We start from the raw sequence: 18,904 nt of genomic DNA, 5'->3' as shown, positions 1-18,904 counted from the left end.
GCATTGGGAGCCCTCGCGCGGCGGGTCTACCGTCACTTCCGGCCACGGGGGGGGTGGGGGTGGGGCTGGATTCCGTACGACAATATGGCCGCGCCCAGGTGCCTGTAGGCGGAAACTCCGCGGCTTCCGGTCCGGAGTAGGGCCTGCGGTGGGAGGGGGAAGGAAGACGGAGGGAACCATGCGAGGTTCTGAGATCTGCGGCGAGGGTCTTCTCGAGAGACCTTTTCTGAGGTGGGGGCCGGACGGTGCGGGGAGCGAAGGCGGGGGCGGGAATGTCGAGGGAGAGGTACTGGGGGGTTCCGGGCGCTGAGTCTGAGGGGCAAGCTGTGGTACCTTCCTTCCTATCCCTGAAGGGGAGTGGGGCGGCCGGGGGCTGAACTGGGGGAGGGGGACTTGGCGGGAAGCTCATCTAGGGGAAGGACCGGACTCAGGGCTGGAATCTGAGTGGAATCAGGAGAGCCCAGTGTGGGGCTCACGATCGGTTACAGGTCCCAGAAAGAGAATGGGGAAAATTAGGGTGGGGTGAGAGGGAGGGGACTTGAGGTGAAATATCTCCAACCTAACGCCCCGGTTTGAGGAGAGCCATCAGAGGGTGGAATATGGAGATAACTTAAGTAGGAGAAAGGGAAATGGATTGTTGGGAGGGAACCTCCTTCGCCTAAGAGAGTCTCAGAGTTGGGGTGACCCTTCAGGATGGAGTGAGGGTGTGGATTTGATGTGTGTGAGAGCGAATGGGGGAAACACCTGAGGTGGTGCCAGCGGGGGTGTGGTATCTCTTCGAGGGGATGTCAAGGAAATCTGGAGTGCAATGTGAGAGGTCGTCCAGGGGTTGAGAGGAAGAATCAACTTGCCAACTATGAGAAATAGTGGGGAAATGCAACTGAAAGACCGGATATCGATGTGATGGGTGGAGCTGGGGGTGGGACTTAAGGTTTTCAGATGGTTTGGGGCTCCCATAGTAAAGGGCCCAGAAAACATGGTACTAATGGTTGCTGAAGATAGGCAGTGAGGACACTGTTGGGCATGGCTGGGTGTTTTGAAACCCAAGAAGACTGGAAAATGTGTGAGATGAAGGGATGGGGCTATGCTGGAGGGGCTCTGTCTGAGGCCCCATCCCCTTCCAGCAGGAATTACGAAATCCCCAACACTTCCTCCCTCCGGGGGATTTGATCCCCCATGGCCACCGCTAACAGCATCATCGTGCTGGATGATGATGACGAAGATGAAGCAGCTGCTCTGCCAGGGCCCTCCCACCCACCCCCCAATCCGGCTTCACCCAGGGCAGAAGCCCCTGGCTCCTCCCAGCCCCACGGGGCTGGAGGAAGCAGTAGTTCGGGCGGCAAGAAATGCTACAAGTTGGAGAATGAGAAGCTGTTTGAAGAGGTGAGCTTTAGGGGAGAAGATTCTTGTACCCCAGGGAGGGGGATGGCTGACTGGCTCTCCTGTCCTTTCTTCCCCACTAACCCCACCTCGCCTTCTTTCTCTCAATCCCATCCCTTGTCTCTTTCCCCCTCCCTTTTTCTCCTGAACCTTCCAGTTCCTTGAACTGTGTAAGACGCAGACGGCGGACCACCCTGAGGTGGTCCCGTTCCTCTATAACCGGCAGCAGCGGGCCCACTCTCTGTTTTTGGCCTCGGCGGAGTTCTGCAACATCCTCTCTCGGGTCCTCTCTCGGGCCCAGAGCCGGCCAGCTAAGCTCTATGTCTACATTAATGAGCTCTGCACTGTTCTCAAGGCCCACTCAGCCAAGAAGAAGCTGAACCTGGCCCCTGCTGCCACCACCTCTAGTGAGCCCTCTGGGAATAACCCTCCTGCAGACCCCTCCTCGGACCCCACAAGTGCTGAGACCACTGCCTCTGAGGCCCCAAGGACCCATGGTTCCCGGCGGCAGATCCAGCGCTTGGAGCAGCTGCTGGCACTCTACGTGGCAGAGATCCGGCGGCTGCAGGAAAAGGAGTTGGATCTCTCAGAATTGGATGACCCAGACTCCACTTACCTGCAGGAGGCGAGGTTGAAGCGTAAGCTGATCCGCCTCTTTGGGCGGCTGTGTGAGCTGAAAGACTGCTCTTCACTGACAGGCCGGGTCATAGAGCAGCGCATCCCCTACCGTGGTACCCGCTACCCAGAGGTCAACAGGCGCATTGAGCGGCTTATCAACAAGCCAGGGCCTGATACCTTCCCTGACTATGGAGACGTACTGCGGGCCGTAGAGAAGGCAGCTGCTCGGCACAGCCTTGGCCTCCCCCGACAGCAGCTCCAGCTCATGGCTCAGGATGCCTTCCGAGATGTGGGCATCAGGTTACAGGAGCGTCGCCACCTTGATCTCATCTACAACTTTGGCTGTCACCTCACAGATGACTATAGGCCAGGTAGGCATTAGTGAGATGCTCCTTGGTAACCCTCATTCGTCAGGTGTGTGGTGGAGGGGGCGTCTCTCTAGTCCCTTCTTCTAGGGTTCTGGGTGAGTACACTGACTTTACATCTTCCCACATAGGCATTGATCCCGCACTGTCAGATCCTGCCCTGGCTCGGCGCCTGCGGGAGAACCGGAGCTTGGCTATGAACCGGCTGGATGAGGTCATCTCCAAGTACGCAATGATGCAAGACAAGAGCGAGGAGGGCGAGAGACAGAAGAGAAGAGCCCGGCTCCCCCAAGCCACCTCTTCCCACTCTGCAGACCCCTCGAAAGCCTCCTTGGATTCCGGTGAGGTATGGAAGGGAATACACCCTTCAGAAAGACCTTGTCCTTCCACTGCACTGGCCAGGAGGGAGTACGTGGTGACTGATCATGGCGTGTGCAGAAGGAACGCAAGAAGCAGCCCCTCTGGGGCAAGGGATTCCTTAGAGAAACTCCTTTGTCCCCTGCAGGGCCCTAGTGGGATGGCATCCCAGGAGTGCCCTACCACCTCCAAGGCTGAGACCGATGATGAAGATGAGGAAAGTGATGAGGAGGAGGATGAAGAGGAGGAAGAGGAAGATGAGGAGGAGGAAGAAGAGGAGGCCACAGATTCCGAAGAAGAGGAGGGTCTGGAACAGATGCAGGAAGGTCAGGGGGACGATGAAGAGGAGGAGGAGGAGGAGGAAGCAGGTACGTCAAGGAAATAGTCTTCTCGTCGGTTCCCTCTACTCTGTTGGGCATGAGCCCCCTGTTTGAGATCCTTCCCTTCCTCCTCTTACTCCTAGTATCCTCTCAGCAGTTTTCTTTCCCCTAGTTCTTTTGCTACCCCTCCCCTCTTTTCTTCTTTTCCAGGGAAGGATGGAGATAAGAGCCCCATGTCCCCACTACAGATCTCCACTGAAAAGAACCTGGAACCTCGCAAAGGGATCAGCGGGTCGTCGGGGGAGCAGCAAAACAAAGGACTCACAGTGTCACCATCTTCACTGGCAGAAGAGCCCCCAGCCCCCTCCAGCGTAGTTGCTGAAGGCAGTGGAGAGCACCTCGAGGAGTTGCCCCTGGAGGAAGAGAGCCCTATGTCTCAGCTCTTTGAGCTAGAGATTGAAGCCTTGCCCCTGGATACTACTCCTTCCCCTGAGGAGAGGGACGTTTCCTCTTCCAGGAAGCAATCAGAAGACCCCTTCACCACTGTCTTGGAGAATGGAGCAGCCATGGTCACCTCCACTTCCTTCAACGGAGGCGTCTCTCCTCACACCTGGGGAGATTCCAGTCCTCCCCACAAGAAATCTCGGAAGGAGAAGCAAACAGAAGCTGGGCCATTAGGAAAGAGGTAACAGCAATAAGGAGGAGAAAGAGGGAAGCCAAGGAGGGACTGCGGGGGCTTTCTGAGAGGAATACTGTGGAACGGAGTCTGCGGGGAGAAACTGGATGCTCCCCCTCCAGCCTCAGGCTCCACATACCCTTCCACCCACATACGTTTGTGTCTCTAGCTATGTGGAAAGGCAAAGGGCAGTGCATGAGAAGAATGAGAAGAAGACACATACCCTGCCCAGCCCGCCTTCCCCCTTGGCTTCCATGGCTCCAGTTGCCGATTCCTCCACGAGGGTGGATTCTCCTAGCCACGGCCTGGTGACCAGCTCCCTCTGTAGCCCATTTCCAGCCCGGTTGTCCCACACCCCACAATCACAACCCTCCAGGCCTGGTACTTTTAAGGTAAGAGGGGGAGGCTGTGTTTCCTGACTTCATTCTCTTTCATTGTTCAGTTTGGGGTTCTCTGCTGCACTCATCACCTCCTCTCTCTCTTTTCCCACCCCAGTGTTTGATCTCTGATAAGTCCTTCCCTTGGCCTCTCATCCGCTGTGTTCCAGACCTCTCTGACTCTCTGTCTCTCACTCCCCTGCAGATGAGTGTGGCCACACAGTGTGATCCAGAGGAGATCATCGTGCTCTCAGACTCTGATTAACTGCCTCCCCCTCCTCCCTGCCTCCAAAATGTTTTGGGATAGTATTTGGAGGACGGTGGGAAGCAGACGACTGAGGAAGGGATGGACTGAGCTAATCGCCTTTTGGTGGTTTCTTCTAAGAAAAAAAAAAAGCTTAAGTTTTACACAGAAACATTAATAAACAATAAAGTTCTTTTCTTATTGTATCCCTGTCTTTTCCTTGTCCCGCTCTCACCAGCTGGTGATTGGCACGAGCTGTTCTCTGGCTCAGGGTTAGCCGTGCCCCCGGGATAGCCCTGGATCTGTCCTTTCCAGCTGCCTTCAGCACGCCTCTCGCGGAGTTTTTCTCGCCCTCAGGCCTTCTCCTTGCCCTCTGCCAGGCGCTGAAAAAATGTACTTCAGCCTCCTGAACGCGCTACTTTCTCACTTCGAGCGGTAGCAGTAAAAAGGCCAATCACGGGCCGACTCAAGGTTATTTAGCCAATCCAGGCCCGGAGGTAGGGGGCGGGGTTTCAGGGGGACTGTCTGAAGCTGGGAGACCCGGGCGATTAGATCCCGCAAACACGCTAATGGCCACAGCTCAGGGGCGGAGCCCAGGCAGCGACGGCCTAGACCCATCGCCAATGCGAAGAGGCAGGCTTACCGAATTAAAGGGGAATGAGAGCTTCGGCCGAACCGAGTCCTCCGTCCTCAGCGGCGGAAGAGACCTGGTATCTTTAAGGTGGAAGGCAGCAGCTGTTCTTTAAAGGGGAAGTGGCCGAGTCGGCCGAGTATTGCCCAGCGGGTCGGGCGGGGTTCCCGCCTGTGCCTTTAAAGCCTGAGGGGCGGGAGGCGGAGCGGAGGCGGAGGGCGGAGGGAGTCGGCGCAAGATGGCGGCGGGAGGGGCCCAGGCTGCGGCTCTGGCCGCCGAGTGAGGGGCGGGGGGGCCCCGGGGGCGCGCGGCCCGGTAAGCGGGGACGCGCGGGGTTGGGGGGCGCCTTCCGGGTGGGAGAGGAGGTCGAAGTAGCGCTTGGGGCGGAGCAGAAGGGGGCGGGTCCGATGTGGGCGGGGGTAGATAAGGGGCGGGGCCCAAAGCGATGGGCGGGTCTTGAGGTGGGCGGGGCCGAAATGGGCGGGGTTAGGGATAACTGGGGGCAAGGGGCGTGGCCAGTGAGAGAGCCGGGGGGCATAGCCTAAAGGGAAGTGGGGAGAGGGTTGGTTTTCAACACCAGAGCCAACCTGCCCCCCTCCCAAGAAAAGGGTACAAAACCCCAGAAAGGTAAATTTTGGAAAGTCAGGCTCTCAGGCAAATGGGAATTTCTGAGGGGAGGCACCCCACTCCCCAACAGCACCTTATTTCTGTAACGTCCAAGGAAAGAGCACTGGATTTGGAGTTAGGACAGCTGCGTTTGTGGGTGCTGCCACTTAATGGTGTAACCTTGGATAATCTCTTAATCTTTCTGAGCCTCAGTTTCCTCATCTGTCAAACGGGGTTGAAAGGAATACCTACCTTATAGTGTCGCTGTGGGGAGTTACTCAGATAATGTGTGAACATGTTTTTAAACTGTAAAGGGCTGTGTCATTATGGGATGTTATCATTTTTCTCTCTTTCTTTCCAGAGACCCCCCCGGCCGCCCTCCTCCTTCCCTTGTTCCTGTGGCTGGGGGGGTACCCCTTCCCTCCACGCCATGGAGCCATCTCCTCTGTCTCCCAGCGGGGCAGCACTCCCCCTGCCTCTATCGCTGGCCCCACCACCACTGCCCCTGCCTGCAGCGGCAGTGGTGCACGTGTCCTTCCCCGAGGTGACCAGTGCCCTCTTGGAGTCTCTCAATCAGCAGCGGCTGCAGGGCCAGCTCTGTGATGTGTCCATCCGAGTGCAGGGACGGGAGTTCAGGGCTCATCGTGCTGTCCTGGCTGCCTCTTCCCCTTACTTCCACGACCAGGTCCTACTCAAGGGCATGACCTCCATCTCGCTGCCCAGCGTCATGGACCCAGGCGCCTTCGAGACTGTCTTGGCTTCAGCTTATACTGGCCGCCTCAGCATGGCCGCTGCTGACATTGTCAACTTCCTCACAGTGGGGTCTGTGCTCCAAATGTGGCACATCGTGGATAAGTGCACTGAACTCCTCCGAGAGGGCCGGGCCTCAGCCACCACCACCACCATCACCACTGCTGCAGCCACATCGGTCACTGTCCCTGGTGCTGGGGTCCCCTCAGGGAGTGGGGGCACCGTGGCCCCTGCCACTGTGGGCTCTGTACGCTTCCATGCCTCCAGTCGGGCCAGTGAGAATCAGTCCCCCAGCAGCAGCAACTATTTCAGCCCTCGGGAGTCCACTGATTTCTCATCTTCCTCCCAGGAGGCTTTTGCAGCTTCTGCAGTGGGCAGTGGGGAGCGTCGAGGAGGTGGCCCTGTATTCCCCGCCCCTGTGGTTGGCAGTGGGGGGGCTACCTCTGGGAAGCTGCTGCTGGAGGCAGATGAGCTGTGTGATGATGGTGGGGATGGGAGGGGTGCAGTGGTCCCTGGGGCTGGGCTCCGCCGGCCCACCTATGCACCCCCCAGCATTGTGCCGCAGAAACACTGGGTATATGTGAAACGGGGTGGAAACTGCCCAGCACCAGCGCCCCTGGTTCCCCAAGACCCAGACCTGGAAGAGGATGAGGAGGAGGAAGACTTGGTGTTGACCTGTGAGGATGATGAAGATGAAGAGCTGGGGGGTGGCTCCGGGGTGCCAGCAGGGGGAGGACCTGAGGCTACCCTTAGCATAAGTGACGTCCGGACCCTGTCTGAGCCTCCAGACAAGGGAGAGGAGCAGGTCAATTTCTGTGAGTCCTCCAATGACTTTGGCCCCTATGAAGGTGGGGGTCCTGGGGCAGGGCTTGATGACTCAGGGGGACCAACCCCTTCCTCCTATGCTCCCTCCCACCCTTCGAGGCCCCTGCTTCCACTGGACATGCAGGGCAACCAGATCCTAGTCTTCCCATCCTCTTCATCCTCCTCCTCCTCCTCACAGGCTCCAGGCCAGCCACCAGGGAACCAAGCTGAACATGGGGCAGTGACCCTGGGGAGCACATCAGCAGGGGCCCTGGGCATGCCAGGTGGCACCGGTGGGACTCCTGGAGGGACAGGCAGTGGGGATGGAAATAAGATCTTTCTGTGCCACTGTGGAAAGGCCTTCTCCCACAAGAGCATGCGAGATCGCCATGTGAACATGCACCTCAACCTGCGGCCCTTTGATTGCCCCGTGTGCAACAAAAAGTTCAAGATGAAGCATCACCTGACAGAGCACATGAAGACACACACAGGCCTCAAGCCCTACGAGTGCGGCGTCTGCGCCAAGAAGTTCATGTGGCGAGACAGTTTCATGCGCCACCGGGGACATTGTGAGCGCCGGCACCGCCTAGGCGGCGGGGGCGGGGCCGGACCCGGACCCGGGGGGACTACCGGGCCAACCTTGCAGCCCAAGAGAGAGTCCCCCGGCGGCGGGGGCAGCGGCGACGAGGCGAGTGGGGCTACGCCCCCGTCCAGTCGACGGGTCTGGTCCCCGCCCAGCGTCCACAAGGTGGAGATGGGCTTCAGTGGGGGCGGAGGAGCAAACTGAAGAGGCGAGCTACTGGGGGTAGCTTTCCGGGAAGAGGGATTAGGGATCACTAGCCAGGGGCGCTGTGGCCCCTAGGTGATCTCCCAACACACTTACCGTCTTCCTATCTCTATGGACTTGTATATATTCCGGAGAGGGAACCTCCTCGCACCATGGGCCACCCCTTTCTACTCCTCAGCCCCTCCTCCCTAAAGTATCACCGGAACTCAGCCCTTCCTTCCCTTCAGAGGGGTACGCTGAAGCCCCAGCTCCCGAGTAGGGCGCAAGTGGTGGGGGAGGAGGGAGAGGGGGCTTGTTGAGCATCCTGGAGTCGCTGGGTCAAGGGTCAGGTGGTTGTAGTCTGTACCTGAAGTCTGTGTGTGCGTAGTTGTGGGGACCAGGCCTTTGAGCCCCACCCTTGTCCTAGAACATACCCTGCCCCCCAAAAGGATGTGCCCCTTATTTCTACCCTAATCCCTCCTCCTCCACCTTGGGGGTCCCCCATCTCCATTCTCATTGGGGAGTGGGGGAGTGGAGACAAGGAGGGAGTAAGTCGTAGGGAGTACAAGGGTTTTATTTTAAATCTTATTTTTTTTAAACGGTGATTAAAATATTTATTGGTCATTTCATTTGGCTTCCCGACAACCCCTATGTGTTTGCTGGGGACCTGGCCCAGGTCGGGGAAGGTGGAGTAAGGGTTCTCAGGGAAGTGGATTCGGGGTTGGGGTGGACAGGAGGGGGTGCCTCTGGTGTGGGAAGGCTCCCGGACTCTGTGGTGCTGGGTGGTTCAGGACGGCTGGGCGGAGCTGAGTTCACCAGATCAGAACTGGAGAGGATGTTACGGGATCCCTGCCCAGCCCGTGGAGGAAGCACCTGCCTCCCCCGAGCCTTCCCCTAACCGGAGCGGAGATTTCCTCCGCCCCTCCTGCCGGCCTTTGGAGGAAAGTGAAAGTGAAAGAGGGAAGAGGCGGCTTCGGAGCTGAGAATATCGCGGCGCCATGAAGCCCTTGTCCCTGCTCCTCGCTGTGGCTCTGGGTGAGCGAACCCCGCAACTCTTAGCCCAGGGAAGCGGTGGGAGGTGACTGCCACCACGTCTGGGGGTGGGGTGGGGGAGGTCGGGTCACCTGACGTTGGGGCCGTCCCCTCACTCGCGCCCCTCCCCCCCAGGCTCGGCGACCGCCGTCTTGGCGGGACCCGCAGTGATAGAGTGCTGGTTCGTGGAGGATGAGGGCGGCGGCCGGTTGTCCAAGAAACCTGCTGCACTGCTGCTGCGCCAGGGCTCGGAGAGCCCACCTCCCCGGCCGGACCTCGACCCAGAGCGCTACCTCAAAGTGCATGGTGAGTCATGCCGGACTCGCTCCCAACTCTGTCGCCTCCACTGAAACCCCCTGCTCTTTAGGTCTCACAGTGACCTCGGGCCTCAGTTTCCCCCTCTGTAAAATGAAACTGGATCACTTTTAAATCTCTCGCTACCGGGTAGTCTGTACCTTTAAAATTCCCTGGACGCTGCCCTCCCGCCCCTTTCCTGGCGGAGATTCTACGGCAGCAACTTCTCTCTCTGCGCTCACAGACCCCGCGGGCACCCTCCTGGCCGCCTTCAGGCGATACCCGCGGGACGCCCCCGCGCCACGCTGCGAAATGAGCCACTACGTCCCGCTCCCTGCCTCGGCGAACTGGGTCAGCGGCTTGACCCCGGAGCAGAGCTGCCCGCGGGCCCTGGATGGGACTTGGCTCATGGTCAGCATGTCCAGCCCGGTCCTCAGCCTCTCCAGCCTCCTTCGACCACAGTCCGAGCCTCAGCCGGAGCCTGCTCTCATCACCATGGCAACAGGTAGCTACCGAGGGGAAGTAGAGATAAACGGGTAGATTCTAAGGGTCCAGATCAGCCGTTAACTCGCTATGTGGACTTGAGCGAGTCATTTCCCTAGTCGGGTCTCAGTTTCTTTATTTATAAATCGAGGCAGTTCAGCTAAAGTTAAGCTGTCTCTACCGCTTCTTCTAGTCCCAGCCTAGTTTAAACAAAAGTGCGGTTTGGGGCGGGGCTTTGGAGACAGGCGGGGGTTCCTGACACCGACCTTAAGAAACTCGCTAGGCGACGGGGTTGGGAGGGTCTCAGAAGCAGGAACTTTTGCACCTTTCCTCCTAGATCTTGCTAGGCTCCCCCACATTTGCGGTTCACCCAGTTTAAAAAAACAGCCTTCGCGCCCCACCCGCGCCCACATCCGGCACTGCGGCAATCAGCGAAGCACAGGCTCTTGAGCTCAAGTGCGTCGACCTCCCCTGACAGACCCTTCCCTATAGCGCGTGATGATGCCCTGACTCTGTGGTCACCGAATGGTGGGCTTGAGTGCGTGGAAGGGAAGCGGCAGGAGATCTAATGGTTCCCGCTGCAAGGACCACTTACTGCATTGTGTTACGCTGTTTGAGGCCCAGGGGTCGGGCACCTTGCTGGGCTGGGGCGCAGGGAGCGAGTGGGCCGATAAAGCAAGAATGGGGAAGATCTGACCGGGATTTGGGATTTCTCGGAGCTCTTCTCGGGAGGGTGGGTAGGATATTAACAGAGTCCTCGGCTTCCTTCAGTCTTGTGCGATTTTATGGAAACAATACAGCCTGACCGGCTGGTCAACCCCAGCCGAGCCCTACACCCTCCCTTCCCCAGTATCTTCTCCCTGCCACCCTCATCACTGAGAGAGAATCACCCACAGGGCTCAGCACCCACCCTGCAACCCTCACATCTGCCTACACCTCCATTTTTAGTGCCCAGACCTCGCCGTGGGCAGGGGCAGAGGCAAACTGCTCCTTGTGGGGACAGTAGCTGTCTCTAGTGGGCAGGAATATTTCCCAGGCTGTTGGCTTCACAAGGTGGGGTGAGAATGTCCTTTTCTGTCTGAATCTGCTTTTCCAGCTGTAAAATGTGAATGGTTATTTCCAATCTGCCCTCCCATTGTTGTAACGATCAAGAGAGACACTTTGTTAATTTATTCACTGATTAAATAAATATTTATTATCACCAAGAATAAATTAGGGCCCAGTAGTTCTCAGTCCAGGCTGCAAATAAGAATCCTTTTGGAGGTTATACTGAAATCCGAGTTTTACTCCAGATGAATTAAATCAGAACCTCTGGGGTGGCCTTGGGTACTTTTAAGGGTCACAAAGGTGATCGGATGTAGAGTCTACTCTCAGGAAGGTTCCCATCAGATTTGTCATGGGTAATTGTAGAGTAGAAAGTGACTTGGACCGTAACAGAAGTGCAGATAGGGAGCCATGGGCGTGTGCCCAGGAGAGAAAATTATTGCATCTCACCCACCACCAGGGGTGAAAACTAGTTGCTGTGCTCAGTCCTCCTTTTCAAGCATTCCTACTTGATTAGGGATTTAAGAATATGAAAGTTGTTGTTTCAATGTAAAATTAAAAATGAACTCTTTCCAGGGTCACAGATCATCAGTAATTTTGCTAGTATGCATTTATACTTTATTTCTTACCAAATTAGTTGTCAAATACTCTAAAATGTTTGTTGAGAAATATACTTTCGTAACATACTTGTGTGTATAGTATTTAATTCTCATCATTCTTTTAAAATTGTTATAGAAAATTTCAATGACACACTAAAGTAGAGAACAGTAAAATGAACCCCCTATACACCCATTATCTACTTGTATAGTTATTACATTTTACCAAATTGTTTTACCTATCCTCCCCCAAACTTCTGTTCTTTTTTGGAAGTGTTTTTAAGTATATCCCATCGTATTATTTTACTCATAAGTACTTCAGTAAGCATCTCTATCATATAAGGACTTTAACAACCCCCCCCGACAAGAGCATTATCATACCTAACAAAACAAACAATAATTCCTTAGTATAATTTAATTCCTGGCTCATATTAAATTTTTCCCGATTGTCTCAATGATGTTATTTTACAGTCTGTTTGCTTGAATCAGGATCAAAAAGAGGTCTATATATTCTATTTGGTTGTTGCAGCTGCTTGGGCTGCTATAACAAAATATCATAAACCAGAGGGCTTAAACAACAGGAATTTATTTTCTCACAGTTCTGGAGGCTAGAAGTCCAAGATCAAGTCCAAGATCAAGGTGCTAGCAGGGCTGTTGTCTGGTGAGAACTCTCCCCTTGTGGTTACAGATGGCTGCCTTCTGGCTGTGTCCCCACATGGAGGGGAGAGAGAGAGCTGTGGTGTTTCTTCCTCTTCTTATAAGGGCACCAGCTCTATCAGGTTAGGGCCTACCTTTATGACCTCATTAACTTTTATCACCTCTTCATAGTCCCTATCTCCAAATACAGTCACATTGTGGGTTAAGGCTTCAACATTTGAATTGGGGGGGGTTGGGGGAGGGAGAACCACAGACATTCAGTCTATAACAGTTTTGTCTCTCTTTTATTTTAAATTAATTTATTAATTTTTGGCTGCCTTGGGTCTTCGTTGCTGCATGCGGGCTTTCTCTAGTTGCGGCGAGCAGGGGCTACTCTTCATTGCGGTGCGCGGGCTTCTCGTTGCGGTGGCTTCTCTTGTGGAGCACGGGCTCTAGGCGCGCGGGCTTCAGCAGTTGTGGCACACGGGATCAGTAGTTGTGGCTCGTGGGCTCTAGAGCACAGGCTCAGTAGTTGTGGTGCACGGGCTTAGTTGCTCCGCGGCATGTGGGATCTTCCCGGACCAGGGATCGAACCCCTGTCCCCTGAATTGACAGGCAGATTCTTAACCACTGCGCCACCAGGGAGGTCCCAGTTTTGTCTCTTAAGTCTTTTATTTGTAATTGCCCCACCCCTTTAAATGCTATTGATTTGTCATTTGTTCTGTAGAGGTTCCCACATTCTATATTTGGCCAATTGTTTCCTCATCCTGTCATTTCCCTTGTTTCTTTTCCCTCCATATTTCCTATAAATTGGTAGGTAGAGCTAGAGGCTTGATTAGATTTGGGTTTAAATTTTTTCAGTAATACTTTATAATAGTTTTTACCATTCACTTTTTAACAGAAAAGCATACGCCTATATAGTACAAGCTGCAAAACAGGTAGAAATTTCCTTACCAACAGGTTCTGGCCCTGTTGTGCTTACATTTGTATTTTTACAGAGTCCAGGTTGTGGGATGCAGGTCTACAATTGCTTCATAAACCCATATTAAAGAGCACTGTTAGCTTAAGGTTGAACTGTAAAACCTTTAGGTTTTGTTTATTAATCCTACGGATTGATTCTTACAATTCAAAACTGTATTTTTGGATTTTAATAAACTAAATGAAATTGCTTACTTTTTTTTACTTTATTGAACAAAAACAATCCCATGAAGTTCAGAGAAGTTTAACCTTGTAGGCCTTAGAAGCTAGGATTAAAAATTACACAAAAATAGGGAATTCCCTGGCAGTCTAGTGGTTAGGACTGCGCTTTCACTGTCGAGGGCCTGGGGTTCAATCCCTGGTTGGGGAGCTAAGATCCCGTAAGCCCCGTGGCATGGCCCAAAAAAAAAAAATTACATAAAAATAACCACAAGAGAAAAAAATTACTTCTACCTGGAAGACCCAGACATTTCTGGCAGTGGAACAGATCTGAAGGACATGAAGTAGTTAGATGTTGGAGAAAATGGGGGAGGGACATTGGAAACTGAAGGAACCAAAGCAAAGCCCAGTGACTAGAGTTTCTACTGGTCACAAGAAAGGGATTCTATGTGGCTGGTTCTTAGGGTGCAAGAGGAGTCTGGAAAGATGGGTTGGGGGCTGGATTACCAAGTACCCTGAAAGCTGGAGTTTATAAATGATAGCGAACCATCAGAAGTTTTGTATGTGTGTGTGTGTGTGTGCCATTTTCCCAAAAGCCTGTTATTTTACTTGATTCCTACAAAAGGTAAGCAAGGATTAGATCATTGGACTAATGGGGAAAATAGAGATTAAGTCCTTTTCCCAAGATACCCAGCAAGTCCATCATGATGATGATGACAATAATGAAAATAGTAACAGCTAAGCATTTTCTATATGCCAGCTCCTGTTCTAAGCACTTTATAGGCATAATCTTATTTATTCTTCTCAACAACCGTAAGAACTAGGTACTGATGTTATTCCCATGTCACAGATGAAGAAATATGAGACACAGAGCAGTTAGGTAATTTGCCCAGGGACACACAACTTGTAAGAAGCATGGCTAGGAATTGAACCCGGGCCATCTAGCTCCAGCGTGTGCCTTTAGTTGCTGGCTTCCTAGGTAGCTGGGATTTTTAAACAGGCAAGTGCCCAGATCAGACTTGTAGCCACGCTATTTGGTTTTAGTGTGGAGGATGAAATGAAAGGGAGAGAGATAATGATAGAGGATAGGGAGACCTGAGAGGAGGCTGTTGTAATTGTCCAAATGTATATTGATAAGAACTTGAGTAGGAAACATGTAAGATCTATTTGGGAGACAGAATTAGGGCCTGGTGGGGATAGCACATAGCACATTATATTTGGCAATCTGTCTCCTACACAATTTGAGGGCAGGGGCTGCCTGTCTTGTTTACTACTCTCGTCAACCGTGAACATCCTAGGTGCTCAGTAAATATTAGTTGAATGAATTAATTAGAAGAAGGAGTCTTAGGGACTCCAAATGCTTGCCTTTAGTGCCTGGGGGCTGGTGGTGATCACTGGTCAAGGCAGGGAAGATGGGCATTGGAGCCGAGTGGGGAAATGTTCTAGAGATGCTATTGAGTTGGGGCACGTTACGTTTGTCTGGCAGATGGTTGGCTGTAATCACAGCAAACACTTTTGTAGCCATACTGTGTTCCAGGCACTGTTCTAAGCAGCTTTCATATATAGGTGTCTTTGTTATCCAGAATCAGGAACTGCATACATCTGAGTAGCAGGTGTTAAATGATTTAACCTTCACTACAACCCCATGGGATAGGTACTATCATCATTATTATCCCTATTTAGGAGATTCGGAAACTGAAGAGTAAAGTAACTGTTCCAAGGCCATATTAATAACTGCAAAGTTGGGATTAACCAGGGCAGCCAGGCTCCAGGCGCTCAACCAGCATATACTGCCTCAGTAGAGCATAGATGTCTGTGTTCAGGTTTAGTCTAGAGCCAGAACCTTCAAGAGTCAGTAAATACTCTGCATAGCACCATAGGGTTGACAGTCATTAGTCATCACTTCTTCACCAGCAAACCAAGAAAGGCCTGGCTCTTCAAAGGTGGGCGTGGAGACTGGTGGGCTGGTTCAGGTTGTGTCAGAGCACACTCAGATCCCGCTGACCCCAGAGCTGGTGCAGCACGGGCTGTGTGTTCCGAGCAGCCTTCAAGGGCTGTACCCACTCACTGCCTCTATTCACCTTGAGACCTCTCTGCTCACTCTGAGTCACACTGGGTCCCACCCAGTCCCAGGGCAAAGGGGATTTGCAGGGAGGGCTGGGAGATGGTGAGTGTCAGAAGGGAGGTGTCCTCAGAGGGGTGGGTAAATTAGAGTCGAGTCCCCCCGCCGTAACTCCATTTCTCTATTTTTTTCTCTTTCTTCCTCTCTCCCTCCCCACCTTCCTCTCCCCATCTTCCCCAGCTGTGCTGACTGTCCTCACTCACACCCCCACCCCTTGCATCCGAATGGGACAAGATGCCCTGCTGGACTTGAGCTTTGCCTACACGCCCCCCACCCCCAAGGCTGCTACCTCTCTGGCCCCAGGTCCCCCTCCCTTTGGGCTGGAATGGCGACGCCAGCACCTGGGTAAGGGGCACCTGATGCTGGCTGCGACTCCTGGGCTGAGTGGGCAAATGCCAGTTGCCCGAGAGGGGGCGGTGGCATTTGCTGCTTGGGATGATGATGAGCCCTTGGGGCCATGGACCGGAAATGGGACCTTCTGGCTGCCTGCAGTGCAGCCCTTCCAGGAGGGCACCTATCTGGCTACTGTACACCTGCCATACCTGCAAGGGCAGACCACCCTGGAGCTTGCTGTACAGAGTGAGTGAGGGGACAGGGGTCCCTGTGGGTAGAGGGTGATCACTGGGATTATGGGGACACCATGATGGGGGAAGGATGGTGGAGAAAAGGGTGCTGGGTGAGTAGAGGGAGACAGCTTGGGGGTCCCTGAGAGTCAGGGGGGCAATGGGTAGAGGGTCCCTGGGAATCTGAGCGGCTTTGGGATGAAGGTTCCCAAATCTGAGGGAGTAGGGGTCCCTGAGAATGGGGGCTTTGGCATGGAGATTCCTGTGAAACACCAATGGGGAGATGGTGGGTTCCCCATCCTGGGAGGAAAAAACCCAAACCCCTCAGTATTGGGGAAGCCAGAGGGCACACTGAGGGCCTCTGAGAGAGGACAATGTTGATTGATTCCCCCATGCTGCTTTCTTACTCTCTCCCCAGAGCCCCCCAAGGTGGCCCTGACACCAGCACCTCTTATATGGGCTGCCCCCAGGGAGGCACCCCCGGAGCTGCTCTGCCTCGTGTCCCACTTCTACCCTTCCGAGGGCCTGGAGGTGGAGTGGGAGCTCTGGGATGGCCCAGAGGGTCGCTTTCAGAAGGCCGAGGGGCAGAGGTGGCTCTCGGCCCTGAGCCATCACTTAGATGGCTCTGTGAGCCTCTCTGCACACCTGCAGCCACCCCCGGTCACCACTGGGCAGCACGGGGCACGCTATGCCTGTCGTGTCCACCACCCCAGCCTGCCCGCCTCGGGGCGCAGCGCCAAGGTCACCCTGCAGGTAGCTGGTAAGAGCCTGGAATATGGAGCAATGGGGAGGGGGGTGGGGAGGGATGCCTGGGAATTTCAGACTCATTCTTGCCCCTTCTGCCTGCCAGGTCTCTCTGGGCCCTCTCTGGAGGATGGCGTAGGCCTCTTCCTGTCTGCCTTTCTCCTCCTTGGGTTCATCAACGTGCTGGGCTGGGCCGGTGAGTGTAAGCCCCACCCAGACTGGGACCCTTGACTGGCAGACATTCTCTTCCTCCTCTCAGAAGAAGCCTGACACCCATCCCACTGCCCTTCTACTGCCCCATCCCATCCCTTCTAAATTTCTCTCCACAGCTGCCTACCTGGCAACTTCCAAGGATTCAACGGAAAAGGTAACAACACTCTACCTTCCTTTATTTTTCCCTTCTCATTTTATCCCCTCTGCCCAACTCCTCACCCAGGAGGTAGGCTGCTGGCTTGGTGGGCAGAATCCAGACTTGTAATTCACACAGACCTGCATTAAATCCTGCCATGGTTATCAAACCATGCTACACCTCAACATGCTACACCTCAGTTTCCTTGGGTGTAGGGGGAAAAAACTGCTTAGGCAGCTCTGTCCAATAGAAATATAATGCAAACCACATATGTAAATTTAAATACATAATCTAGGGACTGCATTAAAAAGGTAAAGAGATATCTAATATATCCAAAATGTTATCGTGGCAACATGTAATCAGTCTAAGAAATTATAGTGTTTTTTCCATTCTAAGTCCTCAAAAACAGGAGTTTATTTTAAACTGGCAGCACACCTGAATTTGGACTAGCCACATTTCAAATGCTCAACAGACACAAGTGGGTGGTGGCTACCCTACTGGCCAGCAGAGCCTCAGAGGGCTCTTGGAATGATTAAAGGAGAAAGGGCATCTCCTCTGGAAGATGCAGGAGCAAAAGCACTTGGCACAGTGCCAGGCTTAAAACACATGGAAAATGTTAGCCTCTTTGATCTGCCATCCTCTGTGCCCATGATGTTCATTTGTCTCTGGATTGACCATGAGCACTTCACCCTGCCCCGAATTCCTCACCTCCTTTTTACTTCTCTTCCAGAAAACACAGTGAGGCCAACTCACCACCATCCTGGGGCAGCCACCATCATCTCTGGTCTGAGCCACTGTAGTAACTCCCCCGAATTGTATACGCTTGGTTCCTGCTCCCTCCAGTCTCTCTCCAGTGAGCAGCTGCTTTCTGAAAAGACACAAGACATTCACCTTCTTAGGGCTCTAGAGCAGCACTTCTCAAAAATTTTGTTCTCAGGACCTCTTACAAATTATCAAGGACCCTATAGAGCTTTTGCTTACGTGGGTTATAAACTATAGATATTTATTGTACTAGAACTTAAAACTGAGAACAGTTTAATACACAGGAAGACACAAGCACACGTTCCATTAGCTGTGGGGACGATGTCAATACACGTCATGTAGCTTCAGGAAAACACTGTACGTTTTTTAGAGAATGAGAATGAAAAGGCAAATAACAGTTTGGGATTGTTATGAAAATAGCCTAAACTTCGCATACCCCCTGAAGTAGTCTCAGGGACCTCTGGGACAGAAACGGGTGCTCTAAAGGCAAAATCCATTCTTCTTGTCCTGGCTTGTGTATCCCTGCGCTCCAGCCACTGCTTACCTCTTCAAGCCCGCCTCGTGCTCTCTCCGGCCCTCTTCTCAATGCTCGTCACACCTACAGCTGATCCTTTTTCTTAATAGCCTCCCACCCTCCCTGGGTCCCAGAGCGCTGTTCCCTCTTCCTGGTCCACCCTCGCCCTTCCTGGGCTCCAGACCAGGTCAGCCTTGTCATTCCCTCAGATGGCCGCGTGTCCCTCTTGTGCGGTTCACCACGGTTGTATTTAAGTGATTGTGCGAGTCGTTGTTAAATGCCTGTCTCCCTGCCCGGACTGTCGGCTCCTCGAAGGCGAGGACGAGCCTGTCCGTACCCTGGTGTATCCCCCGCGCTGGCACAGGCCCTGGCGCCCGCTGGAGGGCGCTCAACATAAGCAGTTAGTCTTTTTGCGTCCTAAGAATTCAAATGCAGGTGTTGGATCAAATAACTATTGGAGGATGGAAGCAGCGGCTCGGCTTAGGGACCTCCGAAGGTCAGGACGGTTGGCCAGACCGACGCGGGGAGCGGGTCTAATCGTATGGGAATAAACTTGTTCAGTGCTTCCAACGGGTGCCTCAGTTCTTCCCCAGGGATCCCCTTTCCAAGCGCAAGGACACGTCCAATCACGTGTGGTTCCTTCCAACGACCCCGCCTCTCAAATGCCTCGGCTGCACCAATCCCCCTTCGGAACTGATTGGGGTCGGGCGCCACTAATGGCGGACAGGACGCCC

General features: G+C 53.7%; 3 protein-coding genes across 5 annotated transcripts; all 3 read left to right on the top strand.

The window, feature by feature from the left end:
- The first annotated feature begins 141 nt into the window (after nt 1-141).
- On the top strand, nt 142-4,543 carry DAXX (death domain associated protein). 3 transcript variants are annotated; one of them, XM_068558879.1, is made up of 8 exons: nt 142-231; nt 1,125-1,383; nt 1,736-2,369; nt 2,495-2,709; nt 2,869-3,088; nt 3,251-3,725; nt 3,886-4,108; nt 4,299-4,543. In XM_068558879.1, exons 2-8 carry the CDS (start codon nt 1,177-1,179, stop codon nt 4,356-4,358), a joined length of 2,034 nt encoding a protein of 677 aa, XP_068414980.1. In that variant the 5' UTR covers nt 142-231; nt 1,125-1,176; the 3' UTR covers nt 4,359-4,543. The 3 variants fall into 3 exon arrangements, with proteins under 3 accessions (XP_068414980.1, XP_068414978.1, XP_068414979.1); XM_068558877.1 differs by having other exon boundaries at nt 1,538-2,369; XM_068558878.1 differs by having other exon boundaries at nt 150-231; nt 1,128-1,383; nt 1,538-2,369.
- A 658-nt stretch (nt 4,544-5,201) lies between these two features.
- On the top strand, nt 5,202-8,523 carry ZBTB22 (zinc finger and BTB domain containing 22). The gene is made up of 2 exons (XM_068558465.1): nt 5,202-5,283; nt 5,936-8,523. Exon 2 carries the CDS (start codon nt 6,005-6,007, stop codon nt 7,913-7,915), a length of 1,911 nt encoding a protein of 636 aa, XP_068414566.1. The 5' UTR covers nt 5,202-5,283; nt 5,936-6,004; the 3' UTR covers nt 7,916-8,523.
- A 138-nt stretch (nt 8,524-8,661) lies between these two features.
- TAPBP (TAP binding protein) lies at nt 8,662-18,740 on the top strand. Its single transcript, XM_068558466.1, has 8 exons — nt 8,662-8,929; nt 9,062-9,232; nt 9,465-9,725; nt 15,419-15,817; nt 16,220-16,561; nt 16,652-16,741; nt 16,875-16,912; nt 17,625-18,740. Exons 1-8 carry the CDS (start codon nt 8,893-8,895, stop codon nt 17,634-17,636), a joined length of 1,350 nt encoding a protein of 449 aa, XP_068414567.1. The 5' UTR covers nt 8,662-8,892; the 3' UTR covers nt 17,637-18,740.
- Nucleotides 18,741-18,904: the final 164 nt, after the last annotated feature.

The sequence above is a fragment of the Eschrichtius robustus genome, chromosome 12 (genome assembly GCF_028021215.1).
Source record: "Eschrichtius robustus isolate mEscRob2 chromosome 12, mEscRob2.pri, whole genome shotgun sequence".
Taxonomy (NCBI): domain Eukaryota; kingdom Metazoa; phylum Chordata; class Mammalia; order Artiodactyla; family Eschrichtiidae; genus Eschrichtius; species Eschrichtius robustus.
Note: the sequence above shows the minus strand (reverse complement) of the source record. Positions and strands in the feature narration are given on the sequence as shown.

Bases quoted from the DNA above. Each gene is read 5' to 3' on its own strand.
- DAXX (XM_068558877.1), top strand. From the start codon at position 1,177: ATGGCCACCGCTAACAGCATCATCGTGCTGGATGATGATGACGAAGAT. The intron at 2,710-2,868 runs GTATGGAAGGGA...TGTCCCCTGCAG, and splicing joins CCTCCTTGGATTCCGGTGAG to GGCCCTAGTGGGATGGCATC. The intron at 3,089-3,250 runs GTACGTCAAGGA...CTTCTTTTCCAG, and splicing joins GGAGGAGGAGGAGGAAGCAG to GGAAGGATGGAGATAAGAGC.
- ZBTB22 (XM_068558465.1), top strand. From the start codon at position 6,005: ATGGAGCCATCTCCTCTGTCTCCCAGCGGGGCAGCACTCCCCCTGCCT.
- TAPBP (XM_068558466.1), top strand. From the start codon at position 8,893: ATGAAGCCCTTGTCCCTGCTCCTCGCTGTGGCTCTGG. The intron at 15,818-16,219 runs GTGAGTGAGGGG...CTCTCTCCCCAG, and splicing joins CCTGGAGCTTGCTGTACAGA to AGCCCCCCAAGGTGGCCCTG. The intron at 16,562-16,651 runs GTAAGAGCCTGG...TCTGCCTGCCAG, and splicing joins GGTCACCCTGCAGGTAGCTG to GTCTCTCTGGGCCCTCTCTG.